The sequence below is a fragment of the Schistocerca cancellata genome, chromosome 6, assembly GCF_023864275.1.
Source record: "Schistocerca cancellata isolate TAMUIC-IGC-003103 chromosome 6, iqSchCanc2.1, whole genome shotgun sequence".
NCBI classification, from domain to species: domain Eukaryota; kingdom Metazoa; phylum Arthropoda; class Insecta; order Orthoptera; family Acrididae; genus Schistocerca; species Schistocerca cancellata.
Genome location: NC_064631.1, coordinates 711,214,131 through 711,239,531, shown reverse-complemented (window position 1 = coordinate 711,239,531; position 25,401 = coordinate 711,214,131). Strand labels below are relative to the sequence as shown.

At 38.3% G+C, this 25,401-nt stretch overlaps 1 protein-coding gene across 2 annotated transcripts in view; it reads left to right on the top strand.

Annotated features, from left to right (window-relative positions):
• Positions 1 to 25,401, top strand: part of LOC126088545 (optineurin) — a 140,212-nt gene that overhangs the window by 30,703 nt on the left and 84,108 nt on the right. For both annotated transcript variants that reach the window (XM_049906724.1, XM_049906723.1), the window contains exons 2-3: positions 12,620 to 12,818; positions 12,898 to 12,997. In XM_049906724.1, the coding sequence (XP_049762681.1) occupies positions 12,627 to 12,818; positions 12,898 to 12,997 (292 nt within the window). In that variant the 5' untranslated portion in view covers positions 12,620 to 12,626. The remainder of the gene's footprint in view (positions 1 to 12,619; positions 12,819 to 12,897; positions 12,998 to 25,401) is intronic.

Sequence of the window (25,401 nt, the reverse complement as noted above, 5' to 3'; positions counted from 1 at the left end):
TGACAGAGATCAAGCATATAGTAGAAATGACATGACCCTTGGTAACCAAAAGGTACCAGAGTAATATTACTCGTAAGCAACAAAATACTAACAAGTGGTACACCCCACAACTTAACAAACTCAGAATACTACTGATGATTATGAAAGAAAAATCTCATAACAGTGATAGGGACAAGGAAAATTACACCTTTACAAATTAGAAATAAAAAATGCTAAGTGCTGTGCAAATGATGAATATATTTTAAATTCTAAAAATAAATGTAAAGCTACCTGGACTGTCATTAAAAGGGAAATTAATAATACCAATAAAGAAAGGAGTATCCCTATTGACTGCAATATTCTCAATGAATATTTTGTAAATAGCGTCACCGCCCCACCCATCAATTCTGCCCCTGATGCAGAAGCATTGCTCACTTGTGCAAAACAGACAAGAAGTGAGAAGTTCACTTGGACCCAAATCACATTAAATGATATTCATAAGTCAATAAACAAATTAAGTAATTCCAAAACAGAAGATTAAAAAAGAAATTGAAATGCCACTTCTCTCACTATCAAACAGAGTACTTGATGAAGGAATATTCCCCGACTGTCTTAAGCTCACAGTTACATTGCCTGTGTATAAAAAAGGTGAAAGAAACCTCCCAAATAACTACAGACCCATTTCAATAGCACCAATCATATCCAAGTTAGTAAAAAATTGTGTGCATAAGCAGATATACAGGTATTTTGAAACCAACAAAATTTTAAATGAACAACAGTTTGGCTTCAGGTCACACCTATCAACTATAAAAGCAGTAGAAGCTTTTGTAAGCAATGTTTATGAAGGGTATGACAAAAGGGTATCAATGTCTGGAACACTTAATGACCTAAGTAAAGCTTTTGACTCGGTGTCACATGACATACTCATCAAAAAGTTAAAATACTATGGCATTGAAGATGACACACTCCGACTATTCAGATATTATCTAAGCAATAGGTTACAACTTGTATATGCAAATAATCAGAGGCCTGAAATACTCCCTATAGAAAGAGGAGTACCCCAAGGCTCTGTTCTTGGACCTTTTCTGTTCATTGTCTATGTTAATGACTTCTTGAATTACATACCATGTAAGAACATACTATATGCTGACGATATGACATTAATAAGTACAGGAGAGAACTTACAGAGTGTACTGGACAAAAATAGATAAATGATGCAAATGGCTAATTATTGGTGTCAGGCTAACCAGCTGTGCATAAATCAAACAAAAACAGAAGAAATAATATTTCATCTCAAAGTAACTAAAAATTAAAACAAAACAGTGAAATTACTTGGACTAATCATAGACCAAAAGCTCTACTGGGAAGGACACACCAATTACCTATGTAGTAAACTAGCATGAGTACTTTTCTTATTGTATAAATTAAGAAACAGTGTGAGCAAGCAATTGCTACTCCACTCATACTATGTTTTTTTTCATTCCCAACTGCAATATGGAATATTGCTTTGGGGTAACTCCCCAGGGGCTGAATGTATTTTCAGATGGCAGAAGAAAGCAATCAGGTGCATGAAGGGGTTAGCACCCAGACAGTCCTGCAGAAATTATTTTAAATCTCTTGGCGTAATGACAGTGCCAAGCATGTACATATAACTGTCTAATATATGCCAGAGAAAATCTGAAAAAATTGAACATGAGATGTGATGTGCATGCACACAGTACAAGAAACAGTCATTTGCTAGACTTGCCTTCCACAATACTTGCTGTAGTCCATAATAACTATAAGTACTTAAGCATAAAATTTTTCAATAAGTTACCATGCTCAGCTCGTACAGTACCACTAAATAAATATAAGAATACATTGCAAACCTGGCTAAAAAACAACGAATTCTATACAACTGAAGAATTTTTAGAAACCAATCATCAAAATATATGTTTTACCTAAGTTATGAAGAAAATGTTTTGATATTATATAAGCTAGTTATTTACTGTGATTCTTTTCTTATGTGTGTATTTAATTACTGTATAAAACATTGTTTTACATAATGCTGAAGAAAAGGTCTTTAGTTCCTTTTCTTCCCTTTCTGTAGCTATTTGAATATCGTACTGAAACTAAAACCCTCTGTAAACTTTGACGAAGCCAATTGTATGAAAAATACTGAAAGGCTAATAAAAATATTCTATTCTCTTCTATTGTATTCATATTTACCTACTATTTTTCCTTCTCTTTCTTTTCCTGCAGCCGAATTCCAGTCATTCATCACTATTAACTTTTCTTCTCCTTTTCCTGTCGGATGAACTGGTTTCTTTTATCTCGTCATAGATTCTTTCAATCTCTTCATCATCTGTAGAGTCAACATCTGCAAAGCCAGTTTGCATATAAACTTGTACTGTCAGTGGACTTACTGCATTGGTAGCATCAGTTCCTGTCAGATCACTGAAGTTAAGCACTGCTAGGCTAGCCTATAATTTGGATGGATGACCATCTGGGTCTGCTGACTGCTGTTGGCAAGCAGAGTGCACTCGTCCTTGTGAGGCCAATTGAGGATCTACTTGATCGAGAAGTAACACCTCCGATCATGAAAACTGACAGTGGCCCAAAGAACAGAGTGCTGACCACATGCCCCTCCATATCTGCATCCAGTGACACCTCCTCGGACAGAGTTTAGTTTAAAATCTTAAACATGGCTGAGAAACAACTACTGTGTAATTTAGAATCGATTGAAAAATCAGCCAGCCAGTTGAAAATATAGGTTTATTATCCCTTGACCATGGTTTTGATACTTGTAAAAATATCTTCTTCAGAAGTATTGGCCCTAAAAATGAATACACGAGTCACAAAATATTTTTTATATACAAAAATAGTACAATATTAATAGAAAAATACTTGAAGTAAACATACTTATTACATCACATGATGCAATAGGTGTCTCAAGATAAAATATCTGCGTTAAGTAACATGTGCCTTATGTCAGAGACTAGGCCAACTGCTGCAAATATACAGACTCAGGCGACCAGGAAAAATTAGGATACAGAGGGCACTAAATACATGTGCGTAAACAGTGCCTTGGTTATGTTGAACAACAGCATTTTATAATAAAGTAAGTATGAAAACTCCTTTGCAAGGCTAATAAAAATATAAAAAATTTATAGGTGTACAATCCATATAAAATTATTAATACATTTGCTGACAGAGTAATACTGTACATAAATTCAGCATGCAGTATGTAGAGTTCTGTTTACAAAAGATCACTTTTACAAAAGCAGTGGGGAAAGAAGAGCAAATATAAGCTGAAACAACTTGCGCTTAACACTACAGAAGCTTAAGCGATAGAAAAATGGGAAAGCAGTGGGTGCTATATACATGTGCGTAAGCACTGCATCTTGTGGTCTTAAGTAGCATAATTTTACATTAAAGCAATGTGATAATTTCTTATAGAAGTTTAGTTTGATTATTTGTTGATAGGCCAATTCTGACAGAGTTTAGTGACACACACACACACACACACACACACACACAAACAAACAAACAAACAAACAAACAAACTCTTACTACTGTGGTGGGTGTTGGCTTTGTGTCAGTCTTGGCTACAGTATTGTGTTCGTTTTGGTACTTATAGTAGCTTAACTGCATTCTTATTTTCTTGTTCATTATTAGACCTCCAACACGTTACTTGCATTTGATTTTGTATTTATAACCCTGACTAGAAGTTCTATTCATCTGCCACCAAACTTCACTAATCTGCACTACATCTAAGTTCAACCTACCCATTTGCCTATCAAATATTCTGACAAACCTACCTGATTAAGGGATCTAACATTCCATCGTCAGATCTGCAGACTGTCATTTTTGTTTTTTCTGATGATATCATCCTGAGTAGTCTCCACCCGGATATCCGAATGAGTGAGTTGCAATAATCTTTTAACCACACAGTAGAGATGTTTGTCTGCTTGCTTACAGCTATTCACAGTACCAGTCCAGCAAGGCCACGTTGGCTGTTGTTACAAGGCCAGATCAATCAATCATCCAGACTCGTCTCCCCCACAAGTACTGAAAAGGCTTCTGCCCTCTTCAAGAGCATGTTTGTCTTGCCTCTTCACAGATAACCCTCCATTGTTGTTGCGCCTGCAGTACAGCTGTCTGTATTGTTGAGGCACACAAGCCATCCCATCTTGGCAATGTCTGTGCTTCATGGAGCAGACAACACCACTTAAAAAACTGTAATTGTCCCAGTTGATTGTTAAAGTGTCCTTCAAAGATAATATGAACTAGCGGGCTGATGCCTTCTATAAAGTTTTCAGTTACATCTGGGGGATGGTCCTGGTATTTGATAGAAGAATCCAGTTTAAGTTGCCCGCCATTGATACTGAATCTTAACCAGTCAGTCTCGCATGCAGCTTCCATTTCTGTCTTGATGGATTTGAATTTCATGTCTGCTGCAACAAATACACCACCTCTACTTTACATTAGTGTATCCTTTTGATACAGACATTTGTACCCAAGAGGACCTCAACTCTAGGCTGTCAGTTGTATCCAACAGTTCCACAATTGTAGGAAGTCACAACCTAGCTTGTCATATATCATTCGAAGTATCTAGTTCAAAACTTACACTTTACTCAGGACCAAGGAACCACAGTCAGTTCTGGGGGCAGAGTTATAGATTGTGAACTTAATTGAAATTTCATGAGCAGTTCTTATCTCCTCAACCTTCTGTGCCAGTTGCTGGAATGAGCCAAGTATGAATTTGGAGCCCGGGCAACAGGTATCATTCATCCCAACATACACCACAGTATACAGCTGGTTGCACCCTGTTTCCACAGTGTCTGCTGGAGCAGCCTCTTCAGCATATTGAATGCGGCCCCCAAGCATACAAGTTGAGTACACAAGATGATCCTTCTTATCCCTTGCTGAAATTGTTCTGAGGAGGACCATTATCCATTGTTTGCTCAAATTACCAGCAGTTAACTGCCTCTTTCTCTTCAGTACTTGCTTCTTCGTGACAGAGAACAGAGAGGTTTCCTGACAGGTGAAGTGTGTCACACTGCCTCAGTTTCAGTGGGAGATGGCACCTCAGACTTCTTGATTAGGGGGATAGGCATTGTACACTGTGTTCCCCCTGGTCTCTGACTCCTCTGTACAGTGACACTAAACTTACAACTGACATATCGTTCATGATTAAGTCAGTCGAGTCTAGTGGCTAGTGTTGCTGCTTCTGGATCATGGGTTACCAGGTTCAATTCCTGGCCGGGTTGGGGATTTTCTCTGCCTGGGGACTGGGTGTTTGTGTTGTCCTCATCATTTCATCATCATCATCATTCGTAACAATGGTTAGATTGGACTGTGTAAAAATTGGGGCTTTGTATGGGTGCTGATGGCCGCACAGTTGAGCACTTGAAAAACCAATCATCATCATGATAATCAAGTCGGTGAGTCATGATAGGTCCTGTATTATCTGTAGAGGAGATAATATTTATGGAAGAGGATAGTATTTGATGTACCTTTATTACCTCAAATACATGTCATTCAGAAAAAAATTGGAGAAGGAATTAAATTTCAGGGAGAAGAAATAAAAGCTTGGGGCATGCTCTAGACACTGAAATTCTGTCAGAGACAGCAAAGGACTTGGGAAAGCAGTTTAATGAAATGGACAAAGATTTGAAAGGAAGATATAAGATGAACATCCACAAAAGCAAAACAAGGGTAATGGAATAAAGTTGTAGTAAATCAGGCAATGCTGAGCTAATTAGAGTAGGAACCGAGACACTGGAAGTAGTAGATGAGTTTTGCTATTTGAGCAGCAAAATAACTGAGGATTGATGAAGTAGAGGATATAAAATGTAGACTGACAATGGCAAGAAAAGAAGAGAGATTTGTTAACATTGAATATAAATTTAAGTGTTAGGAAGTATTTTCTGAAGATATTTATCTGTAGTGTAGTCTTGGGCGGAGGTGAAACACGGATGATAAGCAGTTCAGAGAAGAAAAGAAGCTTTTAAAATGTGGTGCTACAGAAGAATACTGAAGATTAGGTGCATAGATCACATAACTGATGAGGAGGAACTGACTATAATTGAGAAGAAAAGAAATTTGTGGTATAACTTCACTAAAAGAAGGGATCAGGCGATAAGTCACATTGAGACATCAAGGGAGGGAGTGTTGGAGGGAACAGTATGTGTGTGTGTGTGTGTGGGGGGGGGGGGGGGGTTAAAAATTGTAGGAGGAGACACAAGAATGAATACAGTAAGCAGTTTTCAATGGGTGTGGGTTGCAATAGTTACTTGGATATGAGGAAGTTGGCACAGGAGAGAGTACTGTGGAGAGCTGCATCAAACCATTCAGTGAACTGAAGACCAAAGCATCATATCTCTCAGTAACACACCCATTCACAGCAACTTCCAGTTGCTTGTAAGCAGTCAAAGTAATATCCAACTTACAAACAGTAACTAACTTGTCGCGTGCCCAAGAACAACATTCATAGTGGGATTGCACTGTGGCTGCTGCAGTGTTTATTAGAACAATAAACAAAGAACTTTGAACTATGGTAACTGATTCTTATTAATTTCAGGATTTGTTGCACTATAGGGTTTTCAAGTTCTTTTTAAGAACTTGAGCGATTAACACTTTGATATTATATTTTATCAAGAGGAAAAACATGAGTTAAAAGGCATGAAGCTACTTTGAAAATTTTAATTTTTAGCTTTTGTTTTGTTGGAGTTATGCTCACTAGTGAATTTCTCCAACAAACTCAGAAGTTGAGATATTAGTGCCAAATGTAGAGAATATACACTGCTATTGAAGGGGAAAAATAAATGGACCACAATGTAAGAGATACTAATATGCCACAGCATTTGTTTTTGTTACAACTATATTTATGTTACAGTTGTAGACTTTCCAATACTTCCTTAAGAAACTGGTTAACAAACTGAAAAAGATGGAAACTTGCTCTCATTATGTAATTGCCTATACTGCTTTAAAAGGTAAATGATATTCCAAGCCAAATGTTGCTGCAAACTAAAATTTATAGAGTGCCAGTTTAAGGCCCGAGTAACAAAAGTGGCCACTTGGAGTGCCAAGCTGAGAGGAGTGCCAGTAGCAAAATTTGTGTAGAGAGTGTATTTCACTTAAGGGGAGGGGGCAAATGGTAAAAGTGCAGTTACAACTGATGACATAGTACAAATTGTGTTTTTTGCTGTACTCAGTGTTTGAAAACACACAACATGTCATAATACATCAACATATTTGGGTACAGTTAGTGAAGGATAATGGGAAAATGACACAAACAGCATGTTTAGTTTGTGTGGATAATGTTAGAATGTAGATTTTCCAAGAGAAATTTTTTTTTTTTTTTTTTACACACATTGCCCCACTTGTATTAAATAGAAATCAGGAACTCAGCTAGTATATGTACATAAATGTGTAAAATGCTGAGATTTTATACTTAGCAGGTTTTGTGATATCTTCTACATCAGTGTCCCAAACACGAACACTTTATCATCTGTTTGTTCCATGATAAGCAGCAAAAACTATAGAGCTCAACAAAGCACTTCTTTCACCTAAGGTGGCTAACAATGTTTGTAGCCTGTTAGCTCATTCAGCTGCACAGTGAACAAGGAACCTACTAACATTGACAAATACCTGCATACCATCTTTCACCGTCATCCAAAGTGAAGAATCCTGTACGGCATACATTAACCAAAATTTCACATGGGATCAGCAACATATGACATTTGAAGACAGAATTTCTGTAATTGCAATCTAATATGAGAACTAATAGCTATTGATGACATAACATATTGCAGCATAATGGCAGCAAAAAACAAAACCAGAAGACTGAATAAAATCATGTCATATATACAGGGCATTAGCCAAACATGGGGAAAGTGCTCCACTTAGTGGATTTCAAGGCATTCTGGTGAAACAGAAACAAAATCAGAGATGCACTAGATTCTACAAAGGACCCCGTTGACAAGCTGTACACGTTTGGAAGCTATGAAATGAATTGCACATGTGGAATAGTTTATATTGATGTTACAGGCATGTTAGCACATACCTAACGGAACACGTCATGTACTGCAGTGGTGGTGCATCATAGCAAGTGCAGCAACACTACACAGTTGCAGGAAACTGTATACTTGCTAGGCAGCCATGTACTGTGGAGAGAAAGACAAAAGACACAATTTACATTGTGAAACAGTCTGTCAATGCAGATTGTGACAACAGATGGGTGCTTCCATAATCTCGGCTCTTGGCAGTAGCTGGCCTACAGCTGACAGAGCTCACGAGGCGGTCCAGTTAAGAATGTCAGTAAACATTGTGGTCGAATGAATGAATGTAACACATTGAATGTTGTATTGGCTGCTGTGAACAAAGTACGACTCACTGCGCTGGCTTACTCACATTTTGTGATATCAGCCAGTAGAAATTAATATAAAATACATCAACAAAGTATATCAGTCCCCATGCCTGTTATCCAGTCAAAATTAGAATTTAATTACTTACTTGACAAACTGACTCTTGGAGCAGGATGAAATTATACTTTATATTGTCTGAATGTGGCACAGAACAAGTAGTAACTAGATCACACTGGTGAAAACCATTGGTATAAATGATAGTTTATGAAAGACTTTGATGTAATAATATAAATAAAATTTTATTGGAAAAAGTTGTGTAGGCTTGTTTTATTTATTAATTGCCTTACAAACTGAAACATTTAGAGGAATCCACTGCAGTCTTTGGTACAGCATGCTTGTGAGAACCACACTTTGATAGTATTTAATAATAATAATAATATTTAAAAGTACTGCTGTTTTGATCAAGGAGTGAAAATGAAGCCTAAACAAATTGATAGATTTCTTTCCTCTTTCCAGTTTTGTCAAGGCAAGGGGAAACAACATTACTCTGTCAACTGCATTGCTCTCTTGTATTTGAAATATTGTTCTTGATGTGCTTTTCAAAAATTGTGAGTGAATGAATTTTCTTGGTACAATCAATTTTTCAGTCTTATCATCTGCTTAATAAGTGGAAAGGTAATATGATGTGTTGTGAGTCTTGGATGATGATATTTGTGTTTCCTGGCACTATCCATATACAGTTAAAAAATTCCTCTGATCATTACCATGAAGCAGCTGCCATATGATTATTCCAAAATACTGATGTCAAATAATCTTTGTTATCTGTCTGTTCATGAAATTGTCATAACTGTGGGAGAAGATTTTTTTTTTAGTCATCAATCTTGTGACTGGTTTGATGCTGTCTGCCATGAATATCTCACCTGTGCCAACCTCTTCATCTCAGAGTAGCACTTGCAACCTATGTCCTCAATTATTTGATGGATGTATTCCAATCTCTGTATTCCTCTGCAGCTTTTGCTCTCTACAGCTCCCTCTAGCACCATTGAGGTCATTCCCTGATGTCTTAACAGATGTTGTACCATTCTGTCTCGTCTCCTTGTCAGTGTCCCCCTATCCTCTCTGATTCTGTTCAGAACCTCCTCATTCCGTACCTTATCAGTCCACCTAATTTTCAACATTTGTCTCTAGCACCACATCTCAAATGCTTCGATTCTCTTCAGTTCCGGTTTCCCCCCACAGTTCATGTTTCACTACCATACAATCAATGTTGTGACCCAAACATACATTCTCAGAAATTTCTTCCTCAAATTAAGACCTATGTTTGAGACCAGTAGGCTTCTCTTGGTGAGGAATGCCCTTTTTGCCAGTGCTAGTCTGACTTCGATTTCTTGCTTGCTAACTGAATGGTTATTTTACTACCTAGGTAGAGAACTTCCTCTACTTTGTGACCTCAATTCTGATGTTAAGTTTCTCGCTGTTCTCATTTCTGCTACTTCTCATTACTTTTGGCTTTCTTAGATTTACTGTTACTCCATATTCTGCACTCATTAGACTGTTCTTTCCATTCAGCACATCCTATAATTCTTCTTCACTTTGACTCAGGATAGCAATGTCATCAATGAATCATATCATCGATATCCTTTCACCTTAAATTTTAATTCCAATCCTGAATCTTTCTTTTATTTCCATCATTGCTTCTTCGATGTACAGATTGAAAAGTAGGTGCGAAAGACTACATCCCTGTCTTACATCCTTTTGAATCCGAGCACTTCCTTCTTGGTCTTTTGCTCTTATTATTCCCTCTTGGTTCTTTTACATATTGTATATTACCCGTCTCTCCCTATAGCTTATCCCTATTTTTCTCAAAATTTTGAACATCTTGCACCATTTTACATTGTTGAACACTTTTTTTGGTCGACAAATCCTATGAACATGTTTTGGTTTTGCTTGGGCTTGCTTCCATTACCAACCTCAATGTCTGAATTGCGTCTCTGGTGCCGTTACATTTCCTGTAGCCAAACTGATTGTCATCTAGTCCATCCTCAGTTGTCTTTTCCATTCTCCTGTATATTATTGTTGTCAGCAACCTGGATGCATGAGCTGTTAAGCTGATTGTGCAAAATTCTCACACTTGTCAGCCCTTGTAGTCTTCGGAATTGTGTGGATAATATTTTTCCCAAAGTCAGATGGTATGTCGCCAGACTCGTCATGTTTATACACACCAACGTGAATAGCCGTTTTGTTACCACTTCCTTCAGTGATTTTATAAATTCTCTCCAAAGCTCTCTTAAATTATTATTCTAATACTGGATCCCCTATCTCTTCTAAATCGACTCCTCTTTCTTCTTCTGTCATGTCAGACATAACTTCCCCCTCATAGAGGCCTTCGGTGTACTCTGTCCATCTATCCGCTCTCTCCTTTGCTTTTAACAGTGGAATTTTCATTGTACTCTTAATGTTACCACCTTGCTTTTAATTTCACTGAAGGTTGTCTTGACTTTTCTGTATGCTGACTCAGTCCTTCTGACAACCATTTCTTTTTCGATTTCTTCACACTTCTCTTGCAGCCATTTTGTATTAGCTTCCCTGCACTCCCTATTTATTTCTCTCCTCAGTGTCTTGTATTTCTGTATTTCCCTAAACGTTTTTGTACATCCTTCTTTCAATGATTAACTGAAGTATTTCTTCTGTTACCCATGGTTTCTTCACAGTTACCTTCTGTGTACCTATGTTTTTCTTTCCAACTCGTGTAATTGCCCTTTTTAGAACGTTTCTCTTCAACTGTAATGCCTACTGAGCTATTCCTTATTGCTGTATCTATAGCCTTAGAGAACTTAAACTGTATCTCTTCATTGCTTAGTATTCCTTATTCCACTTTTTTGCTTATTGATTCTTCCTGACTAGTCTCTTAAACTTCAGCCTACTCTTTATCACAGCTGCATTATGATCTGAGTCTACATCTGCTCATGGGTATGTCTTACAATCCAGTATCTGATTTTGGAATCTCTGTCTGACCATGATGTAATCTAACTGGAATCTTCCCGTATCACCCATCCTTTACCAAGTATACCTCCTCCTCCTGTGATTCCTTAACAAGATATTCGCTATTACTAGTTGAAATTTATTACAGATCTCAATTAGTCTTTCTCCACTCTCATTCCTTGTCCCAAGCCCATATTCTCCTGTAACCTTTTCTTCTACTCCTTTCCCTACATCTGCATTCCAGGTCTCCATGACTATTAGTTTTCTTCTCCTCTTACGTTCTGTATTACTCTTTATCTTCATATAATTTCTCTCTCTCTTCATCCTCAGCTTGCGACGTCGGCATGTATACTTGAATTATCATTGTCAGTGTTGGTTTGCTGTCATTTCCTATAAGAACAACTCTATCACTGAGTTGTTCGCAGTAACACACTCTTTGCCCTACCTTTCTATTCATAACAAATCCTATTCCCGTTATACTATTTTCTGCTGCTGTTGATATTATCCTATACTCAACTGACCAGAAATCCTTGTCTTTTGTCTATTTCACTTTACTGACCCTACTATATCTAGATTGAGTCTTTGCATTTCCCTTTTCAGATTTTCTAGCAATGTTCTTCTCATGGTCATCTCCCCTTTGGCACTCCCATCCCAGAGCTCCGAATGAGGGATTTGCCAATGGAGAGATCATCGTGACATTTTCTTCAGTTACGGGCTACAAGTCTTGTGGATGCATGTTACATATGTTTAATGCTGTGGTTTCCACTGCCTTCTGCATCCTCATATTGTTAATCATTGCTGATTCTTCCGCCTTTAGGGGCCGTTCCCCACCCCAAGGACAATATCACCCCATTCGTACCACAGTGCGCCATTCATGCTAAAATGACACTACTAAAAATAGAACAGGAAGCTGACTCTGATTCCACACAATAGAATTAAAGCATCTAAATGCGTGTCTGATATTTTTCATAGTTAATGTATTTTCTGTTGTGGAATGGTTCAGTAAGATATAAGTGAATATGTTTACAATGGATTGCAGAATTATCATGTGCACTGGAGGTAACCATAATTTTATATTATAAATTTGTGTGTGTGTTGAAATATTAAGCTTTTTGCTGAAAATACAACTTACGTGGAATGAAAGATATAGGCTTTGTCATGTTCACTACTTCTATATTTACATCGTGAGTTTGGTCTTTATCTGTCAGTTCTTGGGGAAAAAAAGAGTAGTCTTAGTTTATAAAAGAGTTGATAATACTAAGAGAAATACATGTCAAGTGACTGGTGTCTATAATTTCTGCTTACAGTGTTAAAATGGTGAAAGTCAATGAAAAGGATGAGACTTCAAAAACTCCTGGACACGACCCACTTTCCTCAATGTCAAGTGAAGGATCGTTTGTTGTTTTGGGAACATCACCTCATGAATCTGAAAGACAGCCTGCAAGTGATATTACTATTGTCTCACAGCCACCAAGTTTTAATGACTTTATGTTGACAGATTATCAGGTACGCATATAAGAGAAAATTGCACAGTGCAATCTCTTTTATGTCCATAATTTTTATGATTCCTATGCTATGCATTTAGACACCATCGAACTTACCGGAACCGCTATCTGCTGACTTGAGTCCAGAAGAGGTTCACAAAAAGCTTGAAGAGGTCGTGCAGCACAATCTTCATCTGAAAGGTAAGCTGTCAAATTTTGTTACAGCTTTTTAGTATGGGGTCCATAGTAGTACTCTGTTTAGCCAACAAGCTTATAAAAATTTTGAAGAATGATGTCATTATAACTCACATTTCACAGATCCATGTTGTCTGTTTCAAAGACCAGTAGTAAGGTTTAATCACAGTCTTTCCAGTGTGTGACAGTTTTGCCTGTCTGTCTCCAGACTGGACTCACTTTGTTCAGAAGCAATTCCAGAATAACCGAGGATAGTTAGCTGCTAAATATTTGTATCCATGACATAGCCTATCTTGTTTTTATGTAAACATTTTTGTTGTTGATTGACATTTTGGAGCATTTGTGTTGTAAGATCAAAAGTTTTCATATTAATAATTCTTGTGTACTTTCAGCATTAATTGTTAAATTAGGTCTCCCATAAGTAGCACTGAAATATTTAATGAATAATGTTTTTCATTGGGAGGGAAGGGAGTAACTGCAAGGTATTGTACATATCAGATTGTCTGGCAGTGTAATTACAAGTACAGGGGGAGGGGGAATTCTGGTCTGGCACAGAGATGATAATATCATTCAAATTTTGTTTTTGTTTTGTTCACACAAGTGTCCACTTTGAGCTGCAGACAGGCACAACAAAAAGACTGTTACACATTGAGTTTTTGGCCAAAGACTTCTTCAGAAGAGAAAGGAAAACACACACATTTGCACAAGCATATGCACCTAACACACACGTAACTGCAGTATTCAGGCATTCTGGCCAGAATGCAACTGCCGTATTGAACGAAAGCAGCAATCTGGATTAGGAGGGGGGAGGATAGCAGGGTATGAATGGGGCGTGAGAAGAGCACTGTCTGTTGGAGAGGGTGTTCATGTGCTAGATGGCAGGACAAGGCTGCCAGGCACAGCATCACGAGGCTGTGGGGATATGGAGGGGTGGGGGAGAGAAGGGTTGCGGAAAAGGAGAGGAGCGGAGAAGGCAAAAAGACAGGTGGGTGCATTGGCAAAGGGCGGCACACATTGAGGCTTAGAGGGTGTGGATTAGGAAGAGGCGATAAGACAGAGGGGGCAGAAACTGTTGGGTGGCGAGTGTGGCAATAGTAGGTTACAGTAGGTTGAGGCTGGTATAATTTCGGGAGTGGAGAATGTGTTGTAAGGATAACACCTCATCTGCACAGTTCAGAAAAGCTGGTGGTAGAGGGGAGGATACAGATGGCCCGGGTTGTGAAGCAGCCATTGAAATCAAGCCTGTTATGGTTAGCTGCATGTTGTGCCACAAGGTGTTCCACTGCCTAGCTATGGCCATTCATCCTGGTGCAAAGCTGCTTAATAGTCATATCAATATAAAAGGCTGTGCAGTGATTGCAGCAGAGCTTGTATATAACATGGCTGCTTTCACAGGTGGCTCAGTCTCTGATGTGGTAGGACAAGCTTATGACAGGACAGTGTGAGTGGGTGGGGGCAGGTCTTGCACCTGGGTCTTCCTTTAGGAAATGATCCCTCTGACGAGGGTTTGGCACTGGGATTGGCATAGGTGTGGACTAGGACGTTCTAGAGGTTGGACGGGTACCAGAAGACCACTTTAGGAGGGGCGGGACGTGTCTCAGGTAGGATGTCCATCGTTTCAGGGCATGATGATGGGTTATCAAAGCCCTGATGAAGAACGTGGTTCAGTTTTTCCAGTCCTAGGTGATGTTGAGTGACTGAGGTTCTTGGAGGTGGTGAGAGGATTGGGAGTGTTTGGGGATATGGCATGGGAAATTTTGTCTGTGGACTAGGTCTAGGGGATAGTGTCTGTCTGTGAAGGCCTTTGTGAGACCTTGAGTGTATTTGGCAAAGGGAGTTTCTGTCACTGCAGGTACACCATCCCCAAGTGGCCAGGTGGTATGGGAAGGATATTTTTGTGTGGAAGAGATGGCAGCTGTTGAAATGCATGTACTGTTCTGACTGGTGGATTTAATGTGGACAGGGGTGTTGTAGTGATTCCACCTGCTTTATTTCTTAGTTTGTTGCTCTCGGTGTCGATGTACTGATTTTCTACACTGGCTGAAAAGTAGGGTTTGTAATTTGGATGTCGACTATGGTAAATAATATAGAAGACACACAGTTACGTTTTACTGACTTTTACTTTCACTTTGCACAATTCCTCAATAATAGTTATATATGTATGGCCAGTGCACTATTGTTTAAACTTTTCATAACCCTCATTAATAATATGCCAGCGAACCTCCAGATACTGCTACAATAGTTTACTGTTGAACATGTACTAGCAGTAAAACATAACCACATAATTCACAGTTCTTGAAGAATAAACAGGTACGTATGGAGCCGACACTGTCATTGTTTTTACACAGGGCCAAATTGTTTAACACTTATTACACTGTTAAGTTGGAGCATTGTTGTTGTTCTAACCAGCACAGATTGCTCGTCTGAAACTCGGCCGTGGACTGCTTGTCTCGTGACCAAAAATCGGCCCCTTATATATCATCACAAGAATAGGTGCTGAAGCTACACATTGTTTGAAGTTAAATTTACAGAAATTTCAATTAAAACTTAACTCATTAAATTAACTGAATACATCAAAAGTTGGTTCTTTTTAACAGTTTCTTCTACTCCACCTTTTGTATGGTTGTAAAACGTCTTCCAGCTTTTTCTGAGGGTCTGTATCTTCATCAAACTCTCCATCATTATAGATGGAGATGAGTACAACAGATCATGATTAGGCTGGAACACATGAACACATGACACCATTGTTACATCTTTTGTAAAACCAGATAGACTTGAAGTTACAGATCTTTGTGTACTGGGCCAAAATTTTGGGGGAATATAATATTTTGTCCTTTCATAATGTTCCTACTAATGTCAACCGTTTTTTCAGTAGAATTCTTACAAGAGGCACATTGGTGTTCCAGGTGTTAGTAGTTATATTTCTGCCAGTACTTTCTGAAGGAATAACAAGATGTTGCACTATTTCTGAAGGATTGTTTGGTTTGTTGAAAGGACCATCTTGCTGCATACCTACATATATTTCAAAGTTCACAAGATTAAACATCATGGAGTCTACCAAGCCAAGAACCTTTATGCCATATTTCTTTGGATGTTTTTGACAGGTATTGTCAGAAGGAACATCGCCCACAAAATGGAATTAGTTGTGTGTCGATTATCACATGTTCTCCAGGAGTATATAGCTTCAAATACTTACCTTGCAACGGTATGATAAGTTAACTCACAGCAGCTAACTTGTCAGTTTTTTCCTCTTATCTCTAGAGCTTTTGTCATCAGAGCGTATACAGCAAAGTAACAACAGGGATCTTCTTTATGGCATAGTAACTGCAGATACATCAGGCCCACCTTTATCCCGCCTTTCTTTGAAATGGAGGTGGGAAGCTTTGTAAGTTCCTGCATGTAGTGGGAGGCCCAGAAGGACTTGCTATTTGTATCTTTTGTCTCACAAGATCTGTCAAACTGTCCCTGTATGTTCATTACATCCAAATTAGTGTGCACAGCAATGTCATCAATCATTTTATGATAAAGATTAAGAGAACAAATTTCTGTTGAAGTCGTTGCTGCTATGGCCAGCACTAAAAGTGCCTGGCTTATGAGAAATGATGTTATGGCTTTTGGGTCTTCCCCTGTCACTAACTGGTTTCATATGCTATTTAGTCCACCCATCTTTACTCACCCCTGTAGCAGTTATTACTAACAAAATGAATTCAAAGATTCGTCACTTGAAGAAACAACCTTGTCTGAATCCACTTATCCTCGCATATAATGCTCACTTATTTCAACATTGTCCTCTCCATCTTCTGAACTATCCTCAGATGGAGATTATTCATCATCAGTTCGTAGCAACTCTTACATAATTTCCTCATCCGTGAGAATCTTTGACATTTGTGAAATGACATGAGAAACAATGTTGAAACCTCCTGCTGTGGGGTGGCGGGTAATAATCAAAAGGTCAATACTTAGTTATGTCATTATGAAAAGACAGCTAAATTATCTGTGCTTGCTTTACACCTACCTTTACTGTTTACCATAATTTCCATTCTGCAGGTCCACAGTACTATTTGTGCTCAGTGAAAAAAAATTTTCCTACTTGCTATGTACACAGTGGGATCAGGCCTATCGCTACAAACATAGGTTTGAGTTTTAACTGATTGCTGTGTTCTGTAAAAGTTCACATACACAAAATATTATAATAATGATTTCCCTACCGAAAACAGGACTATTAAAGTTCAGAGGCGACCCCTACAGGAAGTTCCAAGTAAAATGATATATCATCCTGACTTCTAATTACCAGATTTTAATCGCTTGCCTTAAATGTGGAAAATAATCTTGCCAATTGCCACACGGTTTTGTCAACATTATGAGCAGCATGCAGAACAGTTACTTCTGTGAAATCCAAGCGACTGCATACAGTCCTCACCAGTTCACCAGTAACACATTCAAGTCAGCCCAGCTGTGACATCATTCGAGGCACAACACATGCAGGTGTTTGACACAAGCGGATCAGTATCTTGGTGCGAAGTGATCTGATGACACGGGAGTTGATCGCACAGTTTGGTGACCAGCATCTGCTGTCTGGCTGTGGCCTTGTTGTAGTTCTGAACTCTGACTCTTGCAAAAAGTTCTCCTATAGTTTTGTCCCATTACACTGCACTGCCTCTCTGGCTATATTTACGTAGGGATGCAGTGGGCCACCAAATGGAACATATGTTATCAACCGTCCAAGGCACAGCAGTATCTAAATGGTCCCATTCTTGGACAGGTATTAATTAATAGCTCTGTCATTTAACAATTTACAATCTTCTTAATGTTTCCATAAATAGAATTAAGTTTGTTTTAGTTACTGAAATAGTTTTAGCTGGACTGCATTTCAGCTTTGCTGGCAAGAATTTTTCGAGCTGAATCGATAGTAGAACATGACCTCTGAGCTGCCTCTTTAAGATTTCTTGGAACCACAGTCTTGAAACATGGTACAGCTGTATTATTTCATGAATTTAATCAAGTGCTATAATTAGAACTTTCTATTACAAATAGAAATGATACTTAATCTACCACGAATAAGGATGTTTTCATTGCAAATCCGGTTTTTAGTAAATAACATGAAAACTAATACATGTAGCTTATTGGTGTCACATATATGTAACGTTTTTGCATGCAACTGAGGCTATGTATGAATTTTTGGATTTATGACTCTAATATTTAGCTGCTTCAATTGTTTGTAAAAAACTTTGATTTTTACCAAAATATTTCTCTGATCAAGTTGAGACTTATAACTTCTAATTTTGACATTCACTTGCACATTATGACCAATTTTTAGCTTTCTAGTTCTATTATTCAGCACTACTTATTTTTTTCATAAGATCATATATTTTACCTAACTTACTCATTTGATCATTCTGAGACTTAACAGTGTTAACATTAACATACTTAAGCGTATGCTGACAAAGTTTGGGAAAGTTATTTTAATTTCACTCTTAAATTATGTTGCAGCGCAGGTGTGTTGTATTCAGTGAACACTTCCTAAAATATGTGACTGGTCAGGAAAGTGAAAAATTTTTTATTGAGACTATGACGGTGATCACGCGTAAGTGCTCACATCGAGTCACTTCGCTGAAATACTGACTAGCACAAGTTGTCACGTTGGGTCACTTCGCTGAAAATTGAGTGATACGGGTAGTCATGTCACATCAAAACGTGCACAACTGCAAAACAATGAAGGTGACAGTGATATTAAGCAGAACTCAAGAAGAGTATTTCGGGTGTGTGTGTATTGAACAGGTTTTATACCTCTGTCTTCCCCAGATATTGACCCAATTGGCAAGGGGTGGGGATTAGGTGCTGCGTAAGTATGGCCCAAGATATTGCGTAGATTATATGTGTGGCAACGTACCACTTTGTGAGGGGTGGAAAGGATTATAACATCTTCCTTGTTCCTAGGCATGATGATAAATAGTCAGAGCCCTGGCGAAGGATGTGATTCAGTTTTTCCTGTCTGGAATAAACTGGGTGATTGGGATGGGGCAGATGCACCTTCGCATATGACTCTAAGAGTTGGTTGGAAAGTTAGGGGTATGTGAGGATAAAGTATGGGAAATCTGTCTGTGGATTAGGTTTGGGGGAATAGTGCATGTCTGTAAAGACCTTAGGGAGACCTTCAACATGCTGGACAAAGGAATTCTCATCACTGCAGATACATTATCTGTTGGTGGCCAGATTTTTAGTCCTCAGTCTTCTGACTGGTTTGAAATGGCCCGCCATGAGTTCCTTCCCTGTGCCAACTTTTTCATCTCAGAGTAACACTTGCAACATATGTACTCAATTATTTGCTGTATGTATTCCAATCTCTGTCTTCCCCTACAGTTTCTACCATCTACGGTGTCCTCTAATACCATGGAAGTTATTCCCTGATGTCTTAACAGGGATCCTATCATCCTGCCCCTTCTTCTTACCAGTGTTTTCCATATATTCTTTTCCTTGCCGATTCTGTGGAGAGTCTCATTCCTAACCTTGTCATTCCACCTAATTATCAGCATCCTTGTCGGTGTTTTCCATATATTCCTTTTCTTGCCGATTCTGTGGAGAACCTGATTCCTTACCTATCATTCCACCTAATTTTCAGCATTCTTTTGTAGTATCACATCTCAGATCCTTTGATACTCTTCTGTTCCGGTTTTCCCACAGTTCATGTTTCATTACTACACAATGCTGTGCCCTAACATCAACCCTCAGAAGCTCTAACATACATTCTAGAAATTTCTTCCTCAAATTGAGGCCTACGTTTGATACTAGTAGACTTTGTTGGCCAAAAATACCAGTGCTAGACTGCTTTTTATGTAGTCATTGCTGCGTCGGTCATCGGTTATTTTTCTGCCCAGATAATAGAACTCTTTGACTTTGTGATCCCCAGTTCTTATGTTAAGTTTCTCACTGTTCTCATTTCCAGTACTTCTCATTACTTTTGTCTTTCTTCGATTTACTCTCAGTCCATATTTTGCACTCATTAGACTGTTCATTCTGTTCAACATATCCCGTAAGTCTTCATTTTCACTGAGGATAGCAATGTCCTCAGTGAATCTTATCATTGATATTCCATTACCCTGTATGTTAATCCCGCACTTGACTCTTTCTTTTATTTCCGTCATTGCATTTTCGATGTAAGGATTAAATAGTAGGGGCAAAAGACTACATCCTTGTCTGGCACCCATTTTAATCCAAGCACTTCGTTCTTGGTGTCCTACTGTTAGAGTTCTCAGATGGTACGGGAGTGAATTTTTGGTGCGGGAGGAATGACAGCTATCAGAGTGCAGGTACTGTTGGTGATTAGTCAGCTTGATATGGAGAGGAGTGTGGATGGAGTCATAAGAGAGGAGGAGATCAACATAGAGGAATGTGGCACATTGATTTGAGGAGAACCAGGTGAAGTGAATGGAAGAGATGGAGGTTGTGTAGAATTGATGGTAGGATGCCTTGGCACTGGGTCCAGGTCATGAAGATATCATCAGTGAATCTGATCCCGAAAACGGGTTAGGGATTTCGTGTGGCAGGGAAAGTTTCCTCTATAGATGGCCCATAAATGGGTTGGCATATGAAGCTGTCATTTTGTGAATTTGTTTGTTTAGCTTTCTCTCAGAGGAATAGTAGTTATCTATGGGGATGTAATTATATGTATACAGAATGAGATGGTGAGTTTTGATCAACATCTCCAACCAATTGCCCATAACCTAGTCTCCCATATTAAAGAGACAAACTACTTCCATCACCTACTCTCAACCACCCAATCCCCATTACCACCTGAATTTCTGTTTGTCACTATTGTTGCCATCTTCCTATACACCAATATCCCACCATCAAACACTCTCTCTCCCAACATCCTTCAGACTCCAAACACATCACATCTTTCCTTATACATCTAGCTAATTACATCCTCCTCACACATAACTGCTTCTCATTTGAGGGGGAGATATACAAACAAATCATTGGTATCCTTGGTTATGTGCCTGTCAACAACTTAACGTGTTACTTGGCTGTTACATTTAACTCGTAAATTATAAGTTGTATTTCCAGGTGAGGATTATTCAAGGGGAGATATCTTCTACAGAAAAAAACAAATTGTGTTCTCTGGAGGTTGGAATTTGAAACATTAGATCCCTTAACTATCTTAGTAGGTGAGAGGAGTTTAAAAGAGGAATGGATAGATTCAAATGGGATGTCATGGAAATTGGTGATGTGTGATGGTGGAGAGAATAGGATATTTGGTCAAATGGAAACCAGATTATCAACACCAAGTCTAAGAGGGGTAATGTAGGAGTAAGTCTAATAATAGATAGGAAAACAAGATCTTGATTGAACTATTATGAACAGCTTAATGAATGGATTATCATGTTTTAGATAAACCAAAGCCATGGACAAATACAGTAGTAAAAGTATGTATGCCTACTAGCTCTGCAGATGAAGATTTTGATACAAAATATATGCTGAGTTGAAAGAAAATATTCCATAAATTAAGACAGATGAAGAATTAATTGCTTTGGGGGCACTGAAATCAATAGTATGAAATAGAAGAGTGGGAAAACCTGGACCTGGGAAAGGAGTGAAAGATAAAGGTGCCTGGTAGAATTTTTTACAGAGCATAATTTAAACATTGCAGAGTTTGATTTAACTCTGAAGAAAGGTAAATGGAATAGAGCTGACCATCATTCATCAGTTATGAAATGCAGATTAAAGGAGAAGACGTGGCATGCACCTCAACAGGTATGGGAAGGGGAAGTTGGCAAAGCTTATAGGTGACAGTGTAGGTGGGGTGGGTGGGATCACTCATGGGAAAATTCCTGTAGTAGTGGGTGTTAGAGCTGCACCTTTTTTAGATTGAAGTGAGCTGATAGGTATTCCTGCTTAAGGGAAGTCTCTCTAACGAAGGAACCACTTTTGACAAAGCTTAGGTGTCCGAGTAATGAGGGAATTAGTATATTTCATCAAAATATACAAGATATTAGAGATAAAGTTAGTGAACTGCTTATAGATGTTGACTCTGAAATTATTGGTGTATCTGAACACTTCTTAAATAAGGAGATAATTCAGAGGCTTCCTTTACCAGGATACAGGTTGGCTGGCAGCTTTTCGAGGAGCTCTTTGCGGTGTGGGGGAGTAACCATGTATGTGAAAAACGGCATCCCATTTGAGTCAATTGATGTTTCAAAGTACTGCACTGAAAAGGTGTTTGAATGTTGTGCAGATGTGGTTAAATTTAACAGAGCTAAACTTCTAACTGTTGTTATTTATAGATCCCCAGACTCCGATTTCACAACATTTTTGCTAAAGCTAGAGGAGGTTCTTGGTTCACTTTATAGGAAATACAAAAAGTTAGTTATATGTGGTGACTTCAATATTAATTGTATAAGTGATTGTGCAAGGAAGAGGATGCTGGTAGACCTCCTTAATTCATATAATCTTATGCAAACCATATTCTTTCCGACGAGAGTGCAAGGGAACAGTAGAACAACCATAGACAACATTTTTGTTCATTCCTCATTACTAGAAGGGCATTCTGTTAGCAAAAAGGAGAATGGCCTTTCAGATCATGATGCACAAATTTTAACTCTTAAAGATTTTTGTGCTGCAACACGTGTTAAATATAGTTATCAGCTGTTTAGGAAAGCTGATCCAGTTGCTGTAGAGACCTTTGTAAACCTTATCAAGAAACAAGAGTGGCAAGATGTTTATAGCGCTGATATAGTAGACGATAAATATAATGCTTTTCTCAAGACTTTTCTCGTGCTCTTTGAAAGTTGCTTTCCGTTAGAACATTCAAAACAGGGTACTAGCACAAACAGGCAGACTGGGTGACTGACTAGAGGGATAAGAATATCTTGTAGAACAAAGTGGCAATTATATCAAAACGTTAGAAACAGTCAGAATCTAAATGCAGCAGCCCCTTACAAACAGTATTGTAAGGTGCTTAAAAATGTTATTAGGAAGGAAAAAAGTATGTGTTATGCAGGTAGAATAGCTAAGTCTCAGGATAAAATTAAAACCATATGGTCAGTCGTAAAGGAAGTGGCTGGAATGCAGAGACAGGTCGAGGATATAGAATCGGTGCATAGTGGGAATGTCCGTGTTACTGATAAGTCGCATATATGTACAGTATTTAATAATCACTTCCTGAATATAGCAGGTGAACTAAATAGAAACCTAGTCCTAACAGGGAATCATATAGCGCTCTTAGAAAAAAGTGTTCCGAGACTATTACCTGAAATGCTCCTCCATGATACTGACAAGAGGGAGATTGAGTTAATAATTAAATCACTAAAGACCAAAAACTCTCATGGATATGACGGGGTATCTAGCAAAATACTGAAGTATTGTTCTATGTATGTTAGCCCAGTACTTAGCCATATCTGTAACTTTTCCTTAAGGAGTGGTCGGTTTCCTGACCGATCAAAGTACTCGGTAGTGAAGCCACTTTATGAAAAGGGAGACATTGATAATGTTGACAATTTTAGACCTATTTCTATGCCATCGGTGTTTGCTAAAGTTATCGGGAGGGTTGTATATACAAGGTTACTGGAGCATTTAAATTCACATAATTTGCTGTCAAATGTTCAGTTTGGTTTTAGAAATGGTTTAACAACTGAAAATGCTATATTCTCCTTTCTCTGTGAGGTTTTGGACAGATTAAATAAAAGGTTGCGAACGTTAGGTGTTTTCTTTGATTTAACGAAGGCTTTTGACTGTGTTGACCACAAAATATTACTGCAGAAGTTGGACAATTATGGAGTAAGGGGAGTAGCTTACAATTGGTTCGCCTCTTACTTTAAGAATAGAAAGCAGAAGGTAATTCTCCACAATATTGAGAGTGGTAGTGATGTTCAGTCCCAATGGGGCACTGTTAAGTGGGGCGTTCCCCAGGGGTCGGTGCTGGGGCCACTGCTGTTTCTTATTTATATTAATGATATGCTTTCTAGTATTACAGGTGATTCAAAAATATTTCTGTTTGCTGATGACACCAGCTTGATAGTGAAGGATCTTGTGTGTAATATTGAAACAGTATCAAATAATGTAGTTCATGAAATAAGATCGTGGCTTGTGGAAATTAATTTGATGCTAAATCACAGTAAGACTCAGTTTTCACAGTTTCTAACTCACAATTCAACAAGAACCGATATTTTGATCAGACAGAATGGGCATATTATAAGCGAGACGGAACAGTTCAAGTTCCTAGGCGTTCGGATAGATAGTAAGCTGTTGTGGAAAGCCCATGTCCAGGATCTTGTTCAGAAACTAAATGCTGCTTTATTTACCATTAGAACAGTATCTGAAATAAGTGACACTTCAACACGAAAAGTAGTCTACTTTGCATATTTTCATACGCTTATGTCGTATGGTATCATTCTTTGGGGTAATTCTTTTGATTCAAAGAGGGTATTTTTGGCTCAAAAACAGGCTGTTCGAGCTATATGTGGTGTAAGTTCGAGAACCTCTTGTCGACCCCTATTCAATAGTCTGGGAATTCTGACATTGCCCTCACAGTATGTATTTTCTTTAATGTCGTTTGTTGTTAGCAATATTAGCCTATTCCCAAGAGTTAGCAGCTTTCACTCAGTTAATAATAGGCAGAAATCCAACCTGCATGTGGAATGCACTTCTTTGACTCTTGTGCAGAAAGGAGTGCAGTATTCTGCTGCATCCATTTTCAATAAGCTACCACAAGAACTCAAAAACCTTAGCAGTAGCCCAAACTCTTTTAAGTCTAAACTAAAGAGTTTCCTCATGGCTCACTCCTTCTATTCTATTGAGGAGCTCCTGGAAGAGCTAAAAAATTAAGCAAATTCCAGTGTTACATTGTTGATTTTCCTTATTTAAACTTACGACTTGTCACCTGAATATGTTTTTTTTATATTTCATTTTATCTGTTTCTAATATCGTGTTATAATTTCATGTATTGACACGTTCCATGACCATGGAGACTTCTCCTTAATTTGGTCCCACGGAACAATAAATAAATAAATAAAAAGAAATTTCAAAAAGGTAGGGAACTAAGTGAAGAGACTTGGATAAATTGGAAAAACCAGAGTTTGTTGAAAGTTTCACAGAAAGTCAGCATTAATCAATGATCACCTGAATTTGGGGGTGGGGAATAAATACAGTAGAAGATAAATAGGTAAGTTTGAAAAATGGAATAATGAAGACAGCAGAAAACTAGCCTAAAAGACAAGATACAGCAGAAATCCTGGCCTCGGATAACATACAAGATATTAAATGATGCAGGCACAAAGGAATGCAGGAGAGAGAGAGAGAGAGAGAGAGAGAGAGAGAGAGAGAGAGTGTAAAATGACAGTGTAGCAATGGCTAGAGAAGAAATGCAACTTGCAGAAGCATGCATGTAGGTAGGAAAAATGGATGCCACTTATAAT